Here is a 20,018-nt window from a genome sequence, read left to right as displayed (position 1 = left end):
ACAGTAGCTACCAGAAATTATTCCAGAACAGCAGGACTGCTGCTGGCTAGTTCATGAGCAGGCCAGGCTGCAAGCCTGATAGATCCTCAGAAACTGCATTTTGCAGTTCTCCTTAAGGCGAATTCTCTTGCTCAGGCTCCTTCCAATTCACCTTTCCTCTCAGGCTCTCTCTTCAGTCACCCAGTGACAGGCGGGCAAATAGCAGAACCCTCATCCATTATCTAAACAGAGATAGGATCTCTGGGTGGCAGGGTGGTAAGTGTGGAATTCCATAGTGCCAAAAAAGCTGCTCTGCAGTTTCAAGGGACTACATGAATAAACTTCATATTCTGCTGACATCTTGTGGCTTTTGTTGTTTAATGTTGTTTTAGAATTAAAGACATCTATTATTTTTTAATTGTGTCATGTGCATGTATTCTGTATCAAATAATGTTTTATTAAGACTGAAGGCCTATATTTCGAGAAGTGGAATTGAAGTGCAAACAGAGCAAGTTGCATTTCACTGTGTGTGCCTCATCCCTGACATTCAAAGTGTACCTTTCTGTGGCAGGGAGGAAGGACTCATTCATTCTGTTCTTGGGAAATCTCTTGACCTCTCTGTAGTGGGTATTGACAGAGGTGACCGCACAGGTTGTGAGAAATCTTGGGCTGCTGCTTTCCTTCATAAAAGGACTATCTTTCATGCAGAATTTGGATGAGGGTCAAGAGTTCCTACTAAAAAGGCTTCCAGCTGATACTGCCTTTGAGTCAATGCTCAGCTGAGCCAAACACAAGGAAGCAAACACCTTATCTTCAACCTGCAATGAAGTAGAAGACTGTACTTTCAATTGGCAAGAGGTTTGATAGCTGCGAAATCTCAAGAAAAATCATGGAGGAAAAACATTTGTTGAATGGGTTCTGGTTTCTCTGGGAAGGAGAGCTGTAATTTCTTTCTCCAGATATGACATGGACATTTCTCTGTTGTTCACTTGCTGCAAGGCAGTGGTCACCATTTTCAGGTTGCCAAGTGCTGAGAGTGCAGCTTTCACTAGGAAATGACAATGAATAGCTGATAGGTGGTTAAAGGAGCTTCTAAATTCTCCTGGCATCCATTCTTTGCATTCAGTGCAGCAACCTGACTTGAAACTTCTCTTCTGAACCCAGAGGATACCAAGAGCTCAAACATCAGCTAATTAAAAGCTTAGCAATGTGCTGGCCTGTGAACTAGGGGTAGAAATTGGTCCCAGATTTGGGACAGTTTTACAGTCCAGGTATAATTTTAGAGAGTTTGGAGAAGGGGAGAAGAATGTTAATCATTATGTGGGAATTTCTGAGGACTAAAAACTCATATTCATACCCCAAATGAGGATAAAAATTCAAGATTGGAATCTTTTTGTAAAGTAAAGATCGCTTATTACATTAGGTAGGCATTTTCTTTCAGAATTTTTGAAGTTCCTGATTTGACTTGTCTTTTTATCTGGTACATATGTGTGTGTATGTATATCCTATATTTTACTAGGTATTACTGTACCTTCTGAAATTAAAAGTAATTTTAAATTTCAAACCAAGAAGTTTGTCAAAGCACTCTATACTGATTTTTTTTTTTCAGTGTTGAAAGTAAATAAAAAAATTCAGTGCCTGGGTTTTTTTCCCCTTTTATTGGTACTTTCTGGTTATGAGAATTTTTGTCAATTGTCCTGTACCAGCCTCTACTTAAAACAGATCATCTCATTTGTCTCCTATGTAATCTGCATCCTCATAACTCTGAGAATATGCAAAATATAGTGGACAAAAATTTCCCATCTTTAATTCTGGAAATGAAAGTTGGTTTGTGTTTCTCTCTTCCAGGTGAGCCTTTGCACTCCCAGTGAGAACACACCCACGGAGAGTTTAGCAAGGCTGGTTAGCATGGTGTTCCAGTGGTTTCACTCTACAGCTTACATGATGGACGATGAAGTTGGTAGCCTGGTTGAGAAGCTGAAGCCCCAGTTTGTTACTAAGTGGTTGAAGACTGTTTGTGATGTCCGGTTCGATGTCATGGTTATGTGCCTCCTTCCTAAGCCGATGGAGTTTGCCAGGGTAAGAACAATCTATCTGAGGCTCCCTTATTTGCTACAGAGATTAAGGTCTTAAGTAAAATCACCTTTTCTTTCCCAGCTCTGACAAGACAAAGAAATCTCAGTGGTAGAGGGAGCAGTGGAATTTGGGAATTCTTCCTCTTCATAGCATTTTTAGTTTTACTGTGTTAGAAATTAGGCATTATTTACACTAACGTGAAGGCAGATTGGAAGAATATTATAGGTATTGAAAGGTACTGTACATTTTTGATAGCTGCACATTTTCATTATGCTGACGTACCCAAACTTGTCTTTGCTAAAAGGTATCATTTGCCTACTCCCAGGTGTAAGCCTGTCCTTTAGTGATGTTTCTTTGCTCTTTTCATGCTTCATGTCTTCAGCTGTGAATTAAGGTTTATGAAATCACACAGTTGTACCTGAAGGGAGCACTGGGAATACTGATGCTGACTTCAGAGACCTAATTTGAGTGACTCAATCAAGATCCCAGCCTGACATGGTTTGGGTTTGCTTGTTGCTGATGGAGAGAGAGATTTACCTGGAAGGTTATCCAGGGTGCCTAAGTGCAACCATTGGTGCAGCCTCTTCTAGAAAGAGTCATTCTTTCTGTCCATTAGTCGTGGAGCAGAATTCACCACTTAGTCATGCTTTTTTAAGACTCTCTTTTTCTGAGCCTCTCATGCAAAATATCCAGAGGACATGTTGGCCTTGTTTCCAAAAATTAAGTGGCTAGACTTGCAAGGGCCATAAAGATTTTGTGTGATGTGTTACATCATCAGAAATGAACTGTACATCCATGGCTTTTCATGACATAATATATGGGACTTGCTGTACATGTGCAAATCAGTGTGGATGTGTGTTTTACTCTGAACTATTGCTGTAAGGTACACCTGGCTGTGGGAGGATTGAGGTCAGCTGAGGCAATTTGAAAGGTGGATGGATGCTTTGAATATTAGAAACTGAACAAAAGAGACTGGCTTTGAGGTTAAGGGGAAAAGGAAGAACTGAGCCTCATGCTGTAATCTCTTACAGATTTTTTTCTTGGATCCAACCCCTCTTTTGAGTTTTGTTACCCCCCTACTGCAATACTGAAGACTGGACCAAAAACTTGCCAGATTTGCAAGGATTCACTAGAACATGAAGACAAATAGCCATGAAATTAGCTGTGATAAATGAAGGAAAAATAGTTTGCTGGCCGAGATTGCCAGTAATTGCTGCCAAAACAGCAGGCATCTCTAGAGCCATTAGTCAGGAACAGCAGATGTGAGCTGAGGTCAGTTAGAATAATTAATCTCTGTATGCCAATTACTTATGTACTTAGAAGCATATTTTTTTGCTTCCATCACTTAGAACCTTTCTTCAAAAAACCCTAAACAAACATCCATGAAAGAACACCTTGTACAGACTAAGTTTTTCAGAATAAAGACCCAGAACTATAACAAGTTGCCCAGAGCAAAAAACTGATGGTGCAAGTTTGTCCAAATAAATCTGTGCCTTTTTGAGAATTGTAAATAATCATACACTGAATCATGGCTTGGAAGTGAGCAAACTTCATTTAAGTCTTGGACAATGCTTTTGTGTACTGTCAGTCAAATGAAAGAGGAAAAAACAATGCAGCTCCATGGCTGAATTCTAAATTCTGACTTGAAGGTATTAATGATCACCTCCAAAAATTTCCTGGCTGCAACACACTGAGCAAATCTGTGATATCGAGCATGTTACAGGGACTAGAAATACTGTTCATCAGTATAATTCCTGGAAATAACCCACAGGTTGGTGGATACTGGGACAAATCATGTAGTGCTGTAACCCAGTTAAAAGAAGGGCTGAATCGAATCCTCTGCTTGATTCCATACAACGTGATAAACCAGTCGGTGTGGGAGTGTATCATGCCAGAATGGCTGGAAGCTATAAGGACAGAAGTGCCTGAAAACCAACTGAAAGAGTTTCGGGAAGTGCTGAGGTATGTAGGCATGTGGTGGAATCAATCTGGCCTTGCATGCGTTTGTTGAGGTTTTAGTATTCTAAGATGGTGACAATAATAAAAATGCCTATGTGTGCAATAGACAGTAGGGAGTGAACGCTTCGGATTTGTTCTTATATCTTATGTTTAGACTAAAGGATTTAAGCTTTGGGAAAGTTTTCTTTTATTGCTCCTGATATCTTTGTATCAAGAGCCAACTACATGGATGCTTCTTTGGTGTGAGCTAGGCGCATTTTTAGTGTGCTTCGTGCAGCATGTTGGAAGGACCATCTTTCTCCTCCTGTCAATGAGAAATGGCAGGGATTAATAGAGCTGGCATTGATGTATTTGTTTAGCTAATATCTTTCCCTATTGAGTAAAGGAAACACCAGAATAGGAATAGTGATGGAGTCATAGTTTTACGTCTGGTTTATGACTTTGGCAGTAAAACTTCACATTGCCTTTTAACTGATGACAGGGCCCTGAAACTGACTGTAAGTTCACATTTGTAGGTATTGCTCTAAACTTTTTTTAGTGCAAACATGGAGTAATGGACTAATGAGATGAGAAATTTTCCAATTTTCATTGGAAAAGATATTGCTATCAAATGAAACTGGACGTATGTGATGTCAGTTCTTAAGGTGCATCACCAAATTCAGAGATGGCCTTGTATAGTCAGGACAGGTGATAGCAGCAGCCTAGCTCAGCTCCCGTGGAGGGTGAGGCTGCAAGTGACATTAGCTTTCTACCAGTTTTTTGTTCTATCTCACACGTGTTTGCCATACTAACTCACTGATGCTATGTTTTTGTTCTATTTTTCAGCAAAATGTTTGACACTGAGCTTTGTCCTCTCCCTTTCTCCTTGGAGGAGATGTTTGGCTTTATTAGCTGTCGATTCACAGGGTATCCATCTTCTGTGCAAGAGCAGGCGTTGCTTTGGCTGCATGTAAGTGTCCTTGCTTGACAAGTCATGCTGAAACAGCTGATAGTTTTGAAAAAGAATCTGCTTTTCCAAAGTTGATGTACCCCTCCTGCCCTTTGCTTAGCTCCAATGTAAGGATGGTTTGTAGACAGACCCTGAGGTTGCTAACCCATCATGAGCAATAACCTAGTTGGCAAGGTGGGGATCAGTCAGAGGTTGCACTCAGTAGTCTTGGGGATTTTTTCTTACCTAAATGATTTTGTGATTCTTTAAAAATGGAAGCCTGGGAATTTCTTTAACCTTTGTCAATTGAGCCTTTAGGGCCATTGAGTTGGCTGACTTTTTTTACAGCATTACTTTTTAGTCTTCACAGAGATTGGTCTGTGAATTCCAAAATCAATTCCAGACTCCAGAAACAGCTGGAGCTGTTCTTGCATATGAAGAGCTGGATTAGACTAGCTCTGTACCCACCAAGCTTTCTTCTGCTCTGGCCCTTTTTGTGCTATATTTGCCCACAAAACTGGCATTCAACCAATGTTCATATTAAAAGCTGCAGGGATAATCATGTCAGCTGAGGGCAATGAATTCAAAAAGGATATAAAATTTTCCACAGCACCTCAGAATAATACCTGTAATTTTCACTATTCTTTTCCACAGAGAGTTATTTTAATTAAGCCTCTGCAATGACCAATTTACCTGATTGTAATTTCAATTTTCAGGTATACAGAGTTTTCAAGTAAAGCATGATTTTTTTTAGATTTTTTTCTTGAATTAATAACACTTAATGACAAGTACAAATGAGCTTATGTTTATCTGAGTGTTAGTGGCATAATAGATTGTGAATGTTCTCTAAGTGATGTGCAGTTAACAATCCTGTCACTATGCTGACACCTGTAGGCTACCATTCTGACCAGATTCTTAGAATGAAAAAAGGAATTCAGTTTTAAGGAATAATAGATAAATAAATAGTTACTCATTCAAGTATTGGTAATACTTTTGCTTTACATATTTTTTTTTTGTGGAATAACCTCACATCCTTGTGTGTTTGTGCATAAAACTAATCTTAAGGTGCACCAAGTGGATGCCAAGAAATATTTTGAAAATGCCTGTTTTATTTTGCCCTGATTCTAACAGCAGTCTAAGCTTGCACCTCACCTCATTGAATCCCAAAATTAAATGCACAGAACTTGCTAAACTGAGTTACTTGTTACAGATATATTACATATGTTACAAAAATGTTAGAGATATGTTGCATGTTACAAAAATGCATAAAATGTAGCTGCTGCTTGTGATCCATCTCGAAACTCATACTTTCTTATTTATTGTCTTTCCTCAGGTGTTGTCTGAACTAGACATTGTTGTTCCTCTTCAGTTACTAATCAGCATGTTTTCTGATGGAGTTAATTCTGTAAAAGAATTAGCAAATCAAAGAAAATCAAGAGTCAGTGAACTGGCGGGAAATCTTGCAGCTCGGAGGGTAACTGTTATTTATCCTGCTTATTTTTTTTTTGCTTATAACAGTCTTCCGAATAGAGTCCACATGAAGATTTAAAAATCCACTTTCATTATGGCTATATTTGATTGAAAACACTGTACATTTTGAAAATGAAAGAAAATTCACATGTCTTCTGTTAATATCACTCTCATATAAAAGTGTAAAGATGCTACAGGTAGGAACTTGGTGTCTTTTCCAACCTTTTTTATTCTTTGCACCTTCTATTGATAACCATCAGGAATAAATTGTTATAGACAACTGGTCCTCCAGAGTGACCTTTTGTATTCTGGTATGAATTTGGTGTGCCTGGGTATGTTTTGAAATGGTGAGAGAGCAGAATTTATTTCTGTTTCCCGGCATTTTTCATCCCAAACACTAGAGATGCAGAATTTGATCTAAAGTTGTCTGTCAAAGGCTTATGGTCTAGAAGAAAGCATGTACAAATCTGTAGATGCAACACATACTTGGTCTGATGTGACAACTTCCAAGTAGTTTGGATGAAGTGTTTCAAGGACAGCAGGAGCAAGGTTGCTTGAAAGACTGGATTCTTTAGATTCAAGGAACTACAGCATCTAGGCAGTTGATGATTTCTTACATGTGGTCTCCTGGTCTTCTGATGTAGCTCTGCAGCGAGCACTGCCACACCTTGCCCATGATCATTTCTAAACTAAGCAGAAGAAATGGCCAAACTTACTGTCTGGTCTTTCAGACCATACCTGGCCTGAAAATAGACCTCATGTGTCATCTAAGTGTGTCTCTCCCTGCAATGCCTCCAAGTTCTCAGGATGTTTTAGATGCCGTGCTGTGGTGTGGGCATAAATCACTGCAGACATGCACAGCTTATTGCCATTGTGTCTAATTAATTTCTGGCTACCTATATCCTTGGTACAGCCTTAGTTAACAAAGTTCTCTTGAGGTGGGATCCTTTATTAGCCTCCTGCTATTAAAGTCAGTGTCCATGGATTATGAAGCAGATTGTTGTAAGCTGAGGCTGCTTTACTCTCTGCACCGATTTTCAGTTTGGTTTTTGATGTTGAAATTCTCCTTAGTAGGAATAACATAATGGGTGTCAGCTGCTTAGCTTAAGAGAACGCATACATCTGGGCAGAATACGGCTCCTGTACTTCCCTTGTATCTTATTGTTCTGTGGTGTTAAAGGACACCTGCATATTTTGAAAAAAAGCTACAGGAGGGAGTGGCAAGGCTGTCAGAGTTCTTGCTATTTTTGCCATTTTCATATAGAATGAGATTGCTTAAATGTCTACCAGTCATTTGGACATGTTTTTTTTATGTTTTCAGGTAAGCGTTGCTTCTGACCCTGGGCGCAGAGTTCAGCACAACATGCTGAGTCCTTTCCCAAGCCCCTTCCAGAGCCCATTTCGGAGTCCAATACGTAGTCCTTTTCACAGCCCTTTCAAGAATTTTGGGCATCCTGGTGAAAAAACAATTGATTTTGAATGTGAAGATGAGGAAATGAATCTTAATTGCTTCATTCTGATGTTTGATCTAATCCTAAAGCAGGTACTTGCAGAAGAAAAATGCCCACGTGCAAGGAACACTGAAGTTCTGTAGTCACTTTTGGCCCTCCTGTATTGATTATCTTTCTGCTTATGGCCTGGCATTGATTCTTTTGATCCTGTATTGATTCTCTTTCTGCTAAGGGCCTGGTGTGAAGTGTAAGGCATTTAAATCCCAGTACAGCTGTCATCAGCCTTTGTCTCTATAGAAATTATAGGTTCATGTTCAAAGAAGTACCTCCACATTCAGGTTAGATACTAACCTGACACTAGTGAAAGGAACTTTTCCTTAGAGTTTTGTTTATTTTTACAGACTAGAGGCAGAGATTTGTTGATAAGCTTAGGTTAGATACTCAATTTTTGGATAGCTGAGTTTCTACATTGTGAATCCAAGGACAAGTGCTTTGGATGATAGTCTCCAGGTAAAATTAATGGATTTTGTGCTTGAAATTGTCTATTTACTCTAGCTGTTTGAGCTTGGGTCTCAACATCAGTGGCCGTTTAAAGTTCTGAGTTACAATTTATCTCAGATTCTTCCCAGTACTGTAATGTAAACTACCAGAAACATAAGAAGAGACAGACAGTTTGTACTCTGCCTTTTAAATGAATAATAAATCCTTACTCTTTTCGCTTCCTTTCAGATGGAACTCCAGGATGATGGTGTCACTTTGGGCTTAGAGAACAGCATCTCAAAAGATATAATATCCATCATAAACAATGTGTTTCAGGCACCCTGGGGTGGTTCTCACACCTGTCAGAAAGATGAAAAAGCAGTAGAATGTGGTCTGTGCCAGTCCAGCATTCTGTGTTACCAGCTGGGTTTTGAGCTGCTGGAACAGCTTGCTCCAAAGGAAGAAATCAGGCTTGTGGTAAGTAGAGCAGGAAAGGCTCTGTATTATGGGTGTTCTGAAAATCCTTCACTATTCTCATTCCATTGTGCTCACGGGGGGCAAAGCTGCACTGACTTTTGGCATGAGGGACTCGGGAGATTAAAGCAAAATGCCATTGAACTGTAAAGTTTCCTGAGTTTGAATTGATTCAAAGAACCCAGGGAAGATGGCAATATTCATCCACTATGAATGCTTCCCCCATGAACACTGAAGTGCTATTTCACTTTGGAAGTGCATCACTCCAGTTCTACTGTGTCTCAAATAAAATGTGAAGTGTTAATACTTATCTTTTGTTAAAAGCAAAGAGTAGATACTTTGAAATGATTAATGATTTTGAGTGAATCAGTTGTCCAGTGAGCATGCCTTAGTTGGAGCTTGACTGAAATGCTGAGCACAGTGGAGGGAAAACTGAATTTACTTCAGGTTGAGTATCCAACTTTATCAGACCCAGATATGTACTCTCCAGTCACTAGTCATCATGAAAAGTTCTCTGTAGCTTTGCAGAAGAATTGGAGCATTTCAGTGGTGGTCTGATGAATTTATTTTAAGCTGGACGTCTATTAGATGTAACTGTTCCATCTGGTAGTTGAGAAGAGGGCATCATTCCATTTACTCTGATGCTCATTTGCTGTGGTGTGTTAGTAGCAGATTTTTATTAGCTTTTTTCTTCAGTGGAGGGAATAATGATGCCTTTTTATGTGTCAAATTTTCAGAATTTCATTAGATGTGTATGCTGGAAGTAGGTATTTCGCACATAGTATTCAATAACTTGTGCAAGAAAAATCATCTCACGACCCTCCAGTACAGATTCTCATCTCAACTGAGAATTAGCGAGCAGTGCAGTCTTTTGGGTGCTGGGACTTTTCCAGAATTCACCCTGAAATTTACAACATAAATGTCACAATGGGAGCCTTTAATCCTGAGCTTCTTGCCATAGGCAGAAGTAACTCCAGCCTGGAGTTCATATTTTTCAATGTGACAGTGGTTGAGGTAGGTCCTGCTGCTCAGCCTGCGACTCCACACTAGTGCAGGGAATACCCTGCTCCTGTTTGTTACTCCTTTCAGGCAAGGATGACAAACTTGGTGCAGTATTGGCCCTTTGTTTGAATCTCCTTTAGCTCCAATATGGATTTACAGTTTCTGTTAAATCAATGTCTGCAACACAATTTTTTTTGTCAGTATGCATTTGCTGATGCAAAATATTAGACATGTAGGTGATTTGAGTGACAAATGTACACGGAACTAAACAAAGTCTACCTCATTTGAGCTCAGTTTGTCACACCAAATGTAGCTTAGACAGCAGGATGTGGCCTCATGTATGTAGGAAACATCAAGAAATGAATTTAACATATTATATTCTTAAAGGAGCCCACAGATAACCTCGAAGATAGTCTTCTGTATACTAGACCTGAGTTTATTATAGGAACTGAAGGAGAAGATGAAGACAAATCAGCACCAAAGCACGGAGAAAACCCAGGACATCACACAGAGACCACAGAAAATGCTGGTAGGTAGAGGCTGAAAAGGTTATTGCAGTAAGGCTTTAAAAGAAATACTCATATACAAGACAGGTGTCTGAAGCAGTCGTAAGTCCAACAGTGCACAGTCACTTTTTTTGTCATGCATTTAATTATTTCTCAAGTGAAAGGCTGTAAATAAGTTGATAGCAAGTGTGACTGTCTCCCAAAAGTGTTAAGGGAAGTGTTGGCTTTTTGAACATATAAAGTAGAAGAAACATTAGATGCCACATTCCATGCTATGCTAACTGCTGCTTACAGGGTTAATGTGCCTAGAATTAATCTCTCATCACCTTAACATTCTTTAGTTTAATTTTGAATTTGTAGATAAAAGAATTTTAATATTGTCTGTAACTTACCTTTTTAACAGCGATAAAGAATGACACAGAAAGGAAGTTTTGTTATCAGCAACTTCCAGTTACCTTGAAGCTCATATACACTATATTGCAGGTAACATTGATTACTTGTTAGTTTAGTTTGTGTTGTTGACAAAGCGGTGTCATTGTGTTGAGAGAGGAACATCTGTTTACACAGGAGATGTCAAGGTTTGAAGAACCAGACATTCTTTTTAACATGCTGAATTGTCTGAAGATCCTGTGTCTTCATGGGGAATGCCTGTATATCGCAAGAAAAGACCATCCACAATTTCTTGCCTATATTCAAGATCACATGTTGATTGCAAGGTGGGTTTTTATTGCACATTTTGTCTTTATACTTCATTGGTTCTCGAAGTTACACTTGTTACTGTCAGAGAATTTGCAAGTTTGCTATGAAAAATTAACAAGAGCGGTAGAGAAGTGTGGAAAGATTAAAAAACCTGTATAAAAGTTATTGCACAGGCTAATTAAGATGTAAATTAAATCAAGGTAACCCTGCATTGTCCATTATGGCTACTCCATTGTGAAACACCTCTTTTGCAATGAGTCAGAGTCCCTTATATTCAGCAATACCATTAGCTGAGACTGATGTGTCTTCCTGGACTCTACAAAATAAAATAAAGGATATTGTGGAGGCAGATTGTATAAACACAGTTTATAGGGCCTTAGCATGAAAGCTGAGAGAACGGTAGTATTTCAGCTTATTTTTTTGAGGGACAGGAAGTTTGTTCACTTAGAATCCGAGCGAATTGGATTGAAATCTTTGTGTTTTAAGATTCTCTTTGGAGAAAGGGACTTTTGTAGAAAACTAGCTGAGTAAATATCACCATTTGATCTTCTGAAATAGTGTTTGTCAGCACTTAACAGGTGCTCTGTATCAATTTCACTGAGCATCTCCCAAGTCTTAGGGTTTTAGCAGCCTAGAGAATGTCCTGAGTCTAAATACCAGTAAATTGTGAATATCCAACTTCTTAGTTATATGTGTGTTCATGTGATTTGTGGTGCCAAGACAGTTTGTGTGGCTTATGTGGCGTAGATGGTCATGCTGAAACTCCTAATTCTTAGCATAGATTGTGTTCCATGGCAGTTGTCTTGAATTAGGCAAACTCTTTCAAAATGAAGTATTTGAAAATGAGGAATACCTGAGCCTGGATTTTCAAGATAAAATGCTGTAGTTGAAGATTTGCAAGTAGCTCTGTGTCCTGGTTTAGGACAAATTAGGAAGAACTTCTAAAGGGGTCCCTCTAAAAAGCAGATTCAAGCAGCCTCTCCCCCAACTGGTTTGGGAAAAGATTTCCTTGGAGAAAAGTGGAAGAAACCTGTTTATTTAAAAAGCCAAGTATTCACAAGCATAAAAAATGAATAATATTAAACAATGGAACCTCTTGCTGTTCTGAAGAGATGGCAAATTCAGAAGGTCCTTGTTGTGGAGTGTAGCTCGGCTTGCTCAGTCTCTTATCAGTCCCTCCTGCACTGGAAAATACCATGTCCTGGACCCAGGTGGGCCACAGGTGTGAGCTCCCGGTGTTTTTCTGGGTTTTCAGTCCAGAGCAGGGCTGATCAGTTCCAAGAAAAAGAAAAGCCACAGTCTGGGGTACTTTGCCTCTGCTAGCTAAAAAACTAACTAAAAGCAAAGGAGAGCTCTCTCCCGCTGTCTGTGCTGCAGACAGCACAGTCTATGAGAAGGAAATATGAAGCTCTTATCTCTAGGTTTTGAATGCAACCACCTCAGACATTCCACCGCTTCTCCTTCTCCCCCTCTTCATTCTCAGATCTAGTTTTAAAGGTGCAAAACTTATTTCTGGGCTAAACAGATGAACAGGGTTACAATTCAGCTGCATAAAGTCACCCCAGGACACTCTGTTTCCTACTCTGTTTTTTCTACAATCCGCTCCATAGTATTCACATAAATGCCCAGCATGGCTCAAAGATTTTCATGGCAAGTTTTTACATTTAGAAGAAAGGATATCAAGGGAGTGTCTTTATAAGCAGGCTTGCTCTCTTTTGTCTTGCCAGCTTATGGGGAGTTGTGAAGTCTGAGTTCTCTCAGCTTTCTTCCCTGGCAGTCCCACTTCTTCTTCATGCGCTTTCGCTTCCTCATGGAGCTGACATTTTCTGGACAATCATAAACAGCAATTTCAACAGTAAAGACTGGAAGATGAGATTTGAAGCAGGTAGGCCTGAGAAATGTACTCTATTTTCTCTTCATTTCTTCTCTGAAGAAGTAGCGCTTTCTCTGCAGTAACTGAGATCATCATCCAACATATAATGGATGACGATCTTTTACTACTTTGGAGAGTTTGGGAGATAGTTTGGTGCTTAACTATGGCATAACAGTGTGCAGTAAAATAGAGGAGAAGATGAGACATTTTGGATAACAAAAATCAAAATTACAACTCTTTCTTGCTATTTTTCATTGTTACTTTCTCAGCTGTGCTAATTTCTAGGAAATGTGTATTTATTAGTACATAAACCATTGCCTAAATGAATATGCCTCTTGTCTTGATGCTACAGTTGAGAAAGTGGCTGTGTTGTGTAGATTTTTGGATATTCACTCTGTGACAAAAAATCACCTACTGAAGTACTCTTTGGCTCATGCATTCTGCTGTTTCCTGACTGCTGTGGAAGATGTCAACCCAGCAGTGGCTACAAGAGCTGGACTATTACTTGACACCATAAAGAGGCCAGCTTTACAGGTGGGTGTGCTGCATGGGAAAAATACATTCCAATGGGAAACTGGCTTTTCAGATGGAGTTCAGATATACAACATCACAGTCACTGCTCATAGCTCTTTAGGCAAGCGTTATTGGTCTTTGTGCTTGACATGTGCACAGAACAGCCAAGGGAAATGATACTGCCCTACCCCCAATTTAGAATCATAGAACCATTTACATTGGAAAAAATAATTTTTATGATCAAGTCCAACCATAAATATTTCAATGACTGCAGTGGATTATTATTGTGTTTGAACTGCTGTTGTAGAAAACTGTAAATGTGGTTTTTTTTATTATTTGAAAACAATTATTTTTCAATTTAAAATATATTTCTAAGTCTTATAAGACCCTGCTGAGCTCACAGTGAAAAAATATATTTGAGAACAACCAAATATGGTCTTGATCTTTTCAAGATTTACTTACCCATGCAATTTTATGAATGTGACTGCCAGTCAGGATTCACATGATTAAATCTAAACAGATAAGTAAGTGAGAAAAGCAAAATAAAAAAAAATAAATCTCATAGAACAATCCAGTTCTAGTTCTCTGTAGAATAGAATAAATATGTATTTTAAAAACTTCAGGGTTACTGCCTACAAAAAGCTGTTAATATTTGCTAGTTTAACTCAATTTGGTACCTTTTCAAAATAGTTTCCAGAGAGCTTGAGTTCAATGATACCGTTACTGAACTTGGATTCAGTGAGACCAATACACTTCACTTTCACATTCAATATGTGGTCTTTCTTCTCAGATGTTAATCTTGACACTACAGACAAAATTCTAGTGCAGATAATGTACAGAAGAATTTTGAGGCAAAATGCCTCTGCTATGCTTTACAATGTAATCTTTCATCCCCTGTTTAGCCTTGGTGATTCAGTCTTTTTGTAATTAAGGGCTTGATTCAGGTACCTAAATGTAAGGTTTTTGTCAGATGGAGAGCGTGAGCAGAGTACTTTGATACTCTGTATCAAATATGCAGTAGGATAGAATGTTGCCTGTAACTTTGTATTACTCAAAATCTTAGAAAATTCTACCTTCAAAATATGATGCTGATTTATCTCTTTACTTACCTTACTTTCCCTCTGATATCAGTAACCTTAGTTCTGATTTAAAGGACTTGGTAGAAAAAAGGAGCTAAACCTTGATCCTGCACTAACTGATGGGAGAAGTTATGAGCTTTGACCTCCCTTTGCTTTAAAAAAATCCTTAAAAGATCTCATGTCTCAGTTTTGTGTTGTTTTCTTTGTTTCCCTCTATAGGGTCTCTGCCTTTGCCTTGATTTCCAGTTTGACACAGTTGTCAAGGATAGGCCCACAATTCTTAGTAAGCTTTTGCTACTTCATTTTCTAAAAGCAGATATCCCAGCTTTGAGCTGGGAGTTCTTTGTGAATCGTTTTGAGACCCTATCTTTGGAGGCACAACTTCATCTGGACTGCAACAAAGAATTTCCTTTCCCAACAAGTAAGCACAATTCAAATCAACCTGATCACTTTTTATCAGCTTCTGGAATTTTAGCTGCCTGCAAGAGTCTGAGAGAGTTGCAGGTCTCACATGTATAAATTCTCTGAAATTAAGTAATCTTTCAGGCCAAAATAAAATAAATTGAAGTAAGCATTTTTTACTTCCTGAATACAGATTAGGCTGTATTATGTTGCACCTTTGGGTGTCGTGTTTTGCTCTCACTAGATTGCCAGCCTTGGTTGAATTGTGATCTGGTTCTATGATCACCTGCAACCTGCATTATCCCACTTGTTCCACTGTAGAAATTCTAATGCTGTCATATTTGCCATTCTCCACATTCCAGATCATGCCCAACCCTGTCCTGTGGTGGTCTGTACAAAGTCAGCCCCAGGAGTTGTTTCACCCTCAAAAAAGCCCTAATGTATTAGGCACAGCATAAGAGATACATGGACTCCTAGAGCTAGTGCTCAGTTAACTATTTTTGCAGTGACAAATGTTTTTAAATGTTTGTCCTGTTCAAACTTGGTTTCTTGATGAGACATCAAATCTCCTTCCTTTCACTATAGAGATACTAAAAATTAATTCATGCATAATTTTTTAGAATGCTGAATAATTGAAAACTTCCTAACCCAAGTGGTGGCCCATGAATCAGATCTATTTCCAACTGATTTTCCTGGAGGAGATGGGAACAGCTGTTTGAACAGTGCAGGTTCCCTCAGCATCCTAATGCTTCCTTCTACTTTTGCATGGAGCCCTGTGCCTAAAAAAGTCTAGGAGCTGCAACTGCTCCACAGGGGAGGGGTGGAACTGCAAAGGCGTTTTCTTCTCCATTTGTGAGTAGCTTGACCCACTGCTGGGAACTGCTGCTGTGGCCTGCGGATGGAGTCCTGGCACTAGTTTGTAACACCTCTGGCTGTAAATGTAGGGCATTATCTTTAAATCAGAATATTTTGGAGTGATTTAAAATAAGCAGAAAATAATTTGCAGATTTCTTTTTAACCTTTCTCTTTGCCATTTCAAAGAGATGGATGATGCAAAGAATGGGCTCACTGACTTCAGTCACTCAGATGATTAAACTCAAAGGGTTCCAGTGCACTATACACGAGTATGGAAAAGTATTGGTGATCCCATTAAGACATGCAGTGATACTGCTGATACCACTGTAACTCCATAATCAACAGGGTTTTGAGTTCAAAATCAGGATGGTAGGTGCAGGCAGAACAGGAGGTTAATAAGGCAAAACTAGAGGCCATTGTTAGGTATGAGTGCACTAAATGTGATCCATACTGGTGAGATTTTTGAGCTTTTAAATAGGGGGCACCTCATATTCTCTTAGCCTGAAATTAACTTTTGGTTTCAAGAATCTTTTTTGACCAAGTAACAGCATAATTTTTTGACACAGTTATGCCTTTAGGAGTTTTATGGCTTTCAGAATGAGAGCATGTAAATGAGTACCTTGCAGATGGACCCCGTGGGCCCATTTGAAACTTTCTTGGCTTGAGTGGGACGCGGGGCCCAGCTGCATTTGGCACTTGGCAGCAGTAGGACCTCCCCATGCTGTGGAATGAATCCTAACTTGGTCCATTGCATTTGCAAAGCGATCACTGCTGTCCGGACAAACGTGGCCAACCTCAGTGATGCGGCAATGTGGAAGATCAAGAGGGCTCGTTTCGCACGAAACCGCCAGAAGAGCGTGCGCTCCCTGAGGGACAGCGTGAAGGGACCCGCCGAGTCCAAGAGAGCGCTCTCCCTTCCAGAAACCTTAACCACCAAAATTCGTTGAGTACCTATTTACATTTTTGTGACACACCTCTGTCGTCTCCCCTAGGATCATATCCTGTTGATGGGTACACATTGGAGTTGTGAATATTTTTCCAATTGGGATAGCAAGTTTAGGTTTCTGACTGCTTTGGGCATTACTCAGATAGTGACAAGTTAGTGAGTTTGACAAAGAACACAGACCTTGTGTCTAGATGTGTCTGTTTGAAATGCCAGAATAAAATGCTCCAAGACTAGTTCCTCTTTTCTAGATCTTATTTTCTATTTGCGGCTAATATCCAATAGTTTTGTCTTAAATAGATACAGATTTTACAGAAAATGTCCTCTATTACTAAGATATTTAATTAGATCTTTTAATTATAATTATTAATCAGTGCATGCAGCATATGCTAGATGTCTTAAAAGCAGCTGTTAATGTTTCAAATGAGTTTTTGAATATATTCACAATTCTGTCGTTAAGGAAACAATGTCCATGCAACATATCCTTCCTGCTGGCTTCTACAGGAGGACTTTGGTGCTGGAAAAACCATAGGATTGTATGCAGACACCTTTCCAAGCAGAAATAACACTTATTTACACTTGGCTGTTCTCATTTAGAGAATTTTGCAAGCACAGATTAGTCTTTATATTCAAATTGGACCTCTCACATTAGTCTTACCCATATAATAGGAACTGATAAAACTTTTGAACCCGGGTGCTAGTGAACTACTAACTTAAAAGGTAATTTTCTTTCCAACACTGCAATATATATTTGCTCCGACACAATCCCTTCGAATACTTTGGGATTCTTAGGTAATCCTTCATGACCAATTACTGATGCTGCACAGACACTCCTGTGTGGTGACTCTTGTACCAGCAAAATTAAATGATGGAGAAAACTAGAGTTATAGAATATGGTGCACAAAATCTGTAGGGCACACGAGTGACATGTTCCAAGCAGTTACACTCACTGCCTGACAACAGTCCATGAGTAAATGAACATAAATGTGCTAGCACTGAATATATGCAAAGTGTAAGATGTCAGGGCTACCTTATTAAACAGAGTTGCTCTTGTTTTTTTTAAAGCTGTGAGCTTGACCAGACATGAGCAGTCTGCACCAGCACTTGGAGGAACACCAGAGCAAACACCAGGTGGGTGTGACAAAGGACGTGTGTTTTGATGGAACAGGAACAGGAAGGCTCTAACTCTGACTTTCTTGCTGAATCATGAGATAAACTTACACAAGATGGGAGTTGTCTTAATGGCAGAGTGAATCACATCTCAGCATGGTTCCAAAAAGTGTAAATTGAAGCTGTGCTCTCCATCTGTACTGAAAGCTGTCTCCAGTTGTAAATAGGTTGTTGGAGTTGGAAGGAGGTTATTCAGTCAGTCAGCTATGCCAGCAGTGCCTCACCCTCCTGTGTTTGATTGCCCACAAGTAAATATTTGCTAGACTGGCCCATGGGTCACGTGTTTGAGTCTGATCTTTGAGTCCTTCAGGTTTTAAAGACAGCAGACAGAATGCTTTTGCCTGTCAGCACTGTATATTGCACTTGTCTCCTCTGCATGCTTATAGATATCTCAAGTCCATTATTTTGTATTTACTGACATCTTCTGAAGATGTCACCCTTCTGTCAGGGGTGTAGAATAGGTAGCGCAGCAGGATCCAAGCAATCTCTCAATAATTGTGGCTACTGACAGTTATTGCTCTGAGTCCTGTGTAGACTGATGATTTGGAAGTGAAAAGATGTCAGATTAAGATCTTTTCATGTTCTGTCTTCAAGACTGAGAGTGCTTCCAACAGATGTAAATTCCTAATCAAAATATATCAACTTATTCGATGATCATCTGAAAGGAAGACACCTTGTTACTGTGGGAGCTGACTAAGCTGTGAAATGAAATAGGGGAGTTTCTGAGTTAGCAGGATATAGTGCTGCTGTGCTAGCCCAGTGAGAGCTGGAAATCAACCAATTCCTTACAGAACATATGTGTGGGTTGTCACGGGCTCACAGAGGGAACAAGCGACATAATGAGGCAATAAACAGGTATATCAGTGGATGATTGTTCTTCATTTAATAGCACCGACCACCTGCTCAATACTGGGCTTAAAGGAATTTGTTGCATAAGAAGTGTCAGTCTCACAGTAGGCATTATTAGCCATTGTGGTTTTATTAGGTGTGTTTTGGTGTTTCTACACTTTACTTTCCAGGCTTAGGTAGTTCATCACCTAAGGTTAAAACAAAGTTTCCACTAAAAATGTGTTTATAAAATGTTTCATGTAGCTACTGATCTCAAGAAAATTCTGATAAAATGATTCAGAATATGACAGATGATTTGGGAGCTGGAAGACTAATTACTGTCCCTTTTCTCCTGCCCAATATTTATTATTTCTTCCTAAAAGCTTAAATGTTTGTAAAAATATTTTTTTGTGGTTTGTTTCAGTTTTTAACACTGTGTTGGCAGTACTGAGCATGTCTGATTCGGCTAAGGAACTGACTCCTAAATGGAGGATGTACATCTGTTGTAGAAAAACATGTATTTTATACATAGCCCTTGAATGAACTGGTTTTCATGCTTATCTGTTCTTTCTGGATCTAAAACAGGCATCCTTGTACAATCCAAATGCAAGCTGAATGCAGTGTGCATCCTGTATGGATTAAACACCAGGAGCATATCCTCTACCGTATCCTGGACAGTCAGTGAGAGAGTTTCATTGATAGGGATCACAGCTGGGGTGATGCAGCATGATGTAATTCTGATCTGATGCTTTATGTTACATTGTGATATACCTTCAAGTAATTTGAAGGTAAAGGGGTCTGATAGAAGTGGCACATAAATAAAGAGACGAATCTTTGGAGGTGAGGCTAGGTTGAATTCAGGTGTGGAGGCTGTGTAGTACCTGGCTGTCTGTGTGTTTGGTGATGTCAGAAGGTTTTGATGAGGGTTGGGGAGGATATGTGTGTGTGTCTATATACCTTGTATAGGCACATACAAATGCACATTAATTTTAAGGCATTAAAGTTACCTTAGCCTCTGTTAAGACAGAGCTGTCTTGGTTTTGCATTCCTAGCTTAGATCTAAAGAGCATCATGTAATAACAGATACCCTGTATCTTGTGTTGATGAAATTAATGTTTAGTTTAGACTTGGTACAACCTAAGACTCATTTCAGACAGCAGAAGAAGTTTTCCAGACTCTGAAGATCTCTTGATTAAACTGGATTTTACAGTTTTTGTAGTTTTAAACAAGTAGTTCTCCATTGCTGGTTTTTTGCAGGTTCCTACATCAGAAATAAAAAGGAGGGTGACTGACATTCCATAGACTTGATCCTTAGTAGATCTATAACAAAC

General features: G+C 39.3%; 1 protein-coding gene across 10 annotated transcripts in view; it reads left to right on the top strand.

The window, feature by feature from the left end:
• UNC79 (unc-79 homolog, NALCN channel complex subunit) overlaps positions 1-20,018 on the top strand; it is a 115,648-nt gene that overhangs the window by 35,886 nt on the left and 59,744 nt on the right. For all 10 annotated transcript variants that reach the window (XM_040067869.2, XM_040067866.2, XM_040067862.2 and 7 more), the window contains 14 exons: positions 1,828-2,058; positions 3,827-4,017; positions 4,840-4,963; positions 6,276-6,416; positions 7,734-7,955; positions 8,593-8,820; positions 10,207-10,348; positions 10,729-10,808; positions 10,893-11,041; positions 12,752-12,909; positions 13,250-13,431; positions 14,709-14,910; positions 16,509-16,688; positions 17,755-17,820. In XM_040067869.2, the coding sequence (XP_039923803.1) occupies positions 1,828-2,058; positions 3,827-4,017; positions 4,840-4,963; positions 6,276-6,416; positions 7,734-7,955; positions 8,593-8,820; positions 10,207-10,348; positions 10,729-10,808; positions 10,893-11,041; positions 12,752-12,909; positions 13,250-13,431; positions 14,709-14,910; positions 16,509-16,688; positions 17,755-17,820 (2,296 nt within the window). The remainder of the gene's footprint in view (positions 1-1,827; positions 2,059-3,826; positions 4,018-4,839; positions 4,964-6,275; positions 6,417-7,733; positions 7,956-8,592; positions 8,821-10,206; positions 10,349-10,728; positions 10,809-10,892; positions 11,042-12,751; positions 12,910-13,249; positions 13,432-14,708; positions 14,911-16,508; positions 16,689-17,754; positions 17,821-20,018) is intronic.

Source organism: Hirundo rustica, chromosome 6, assembly GCF_015227805.2.
Source record: "Hirundo rustica isolate bHirRus1 chromosome 6, bHirRus1.pri.v3, whole genome shotgun sequence".
Classification (NCBI taxonomy): Eukaryota; Metazoa; Chordata; class Aves; order Passeriformes; family Hirundinidae; genus Hirundo; species Hirundo rustica.
The sequence above is the reverse complement of the archived record's forward strand: the minus strand, read 5'-3'. Positions and strand labels throughout refer to the sequence as shown.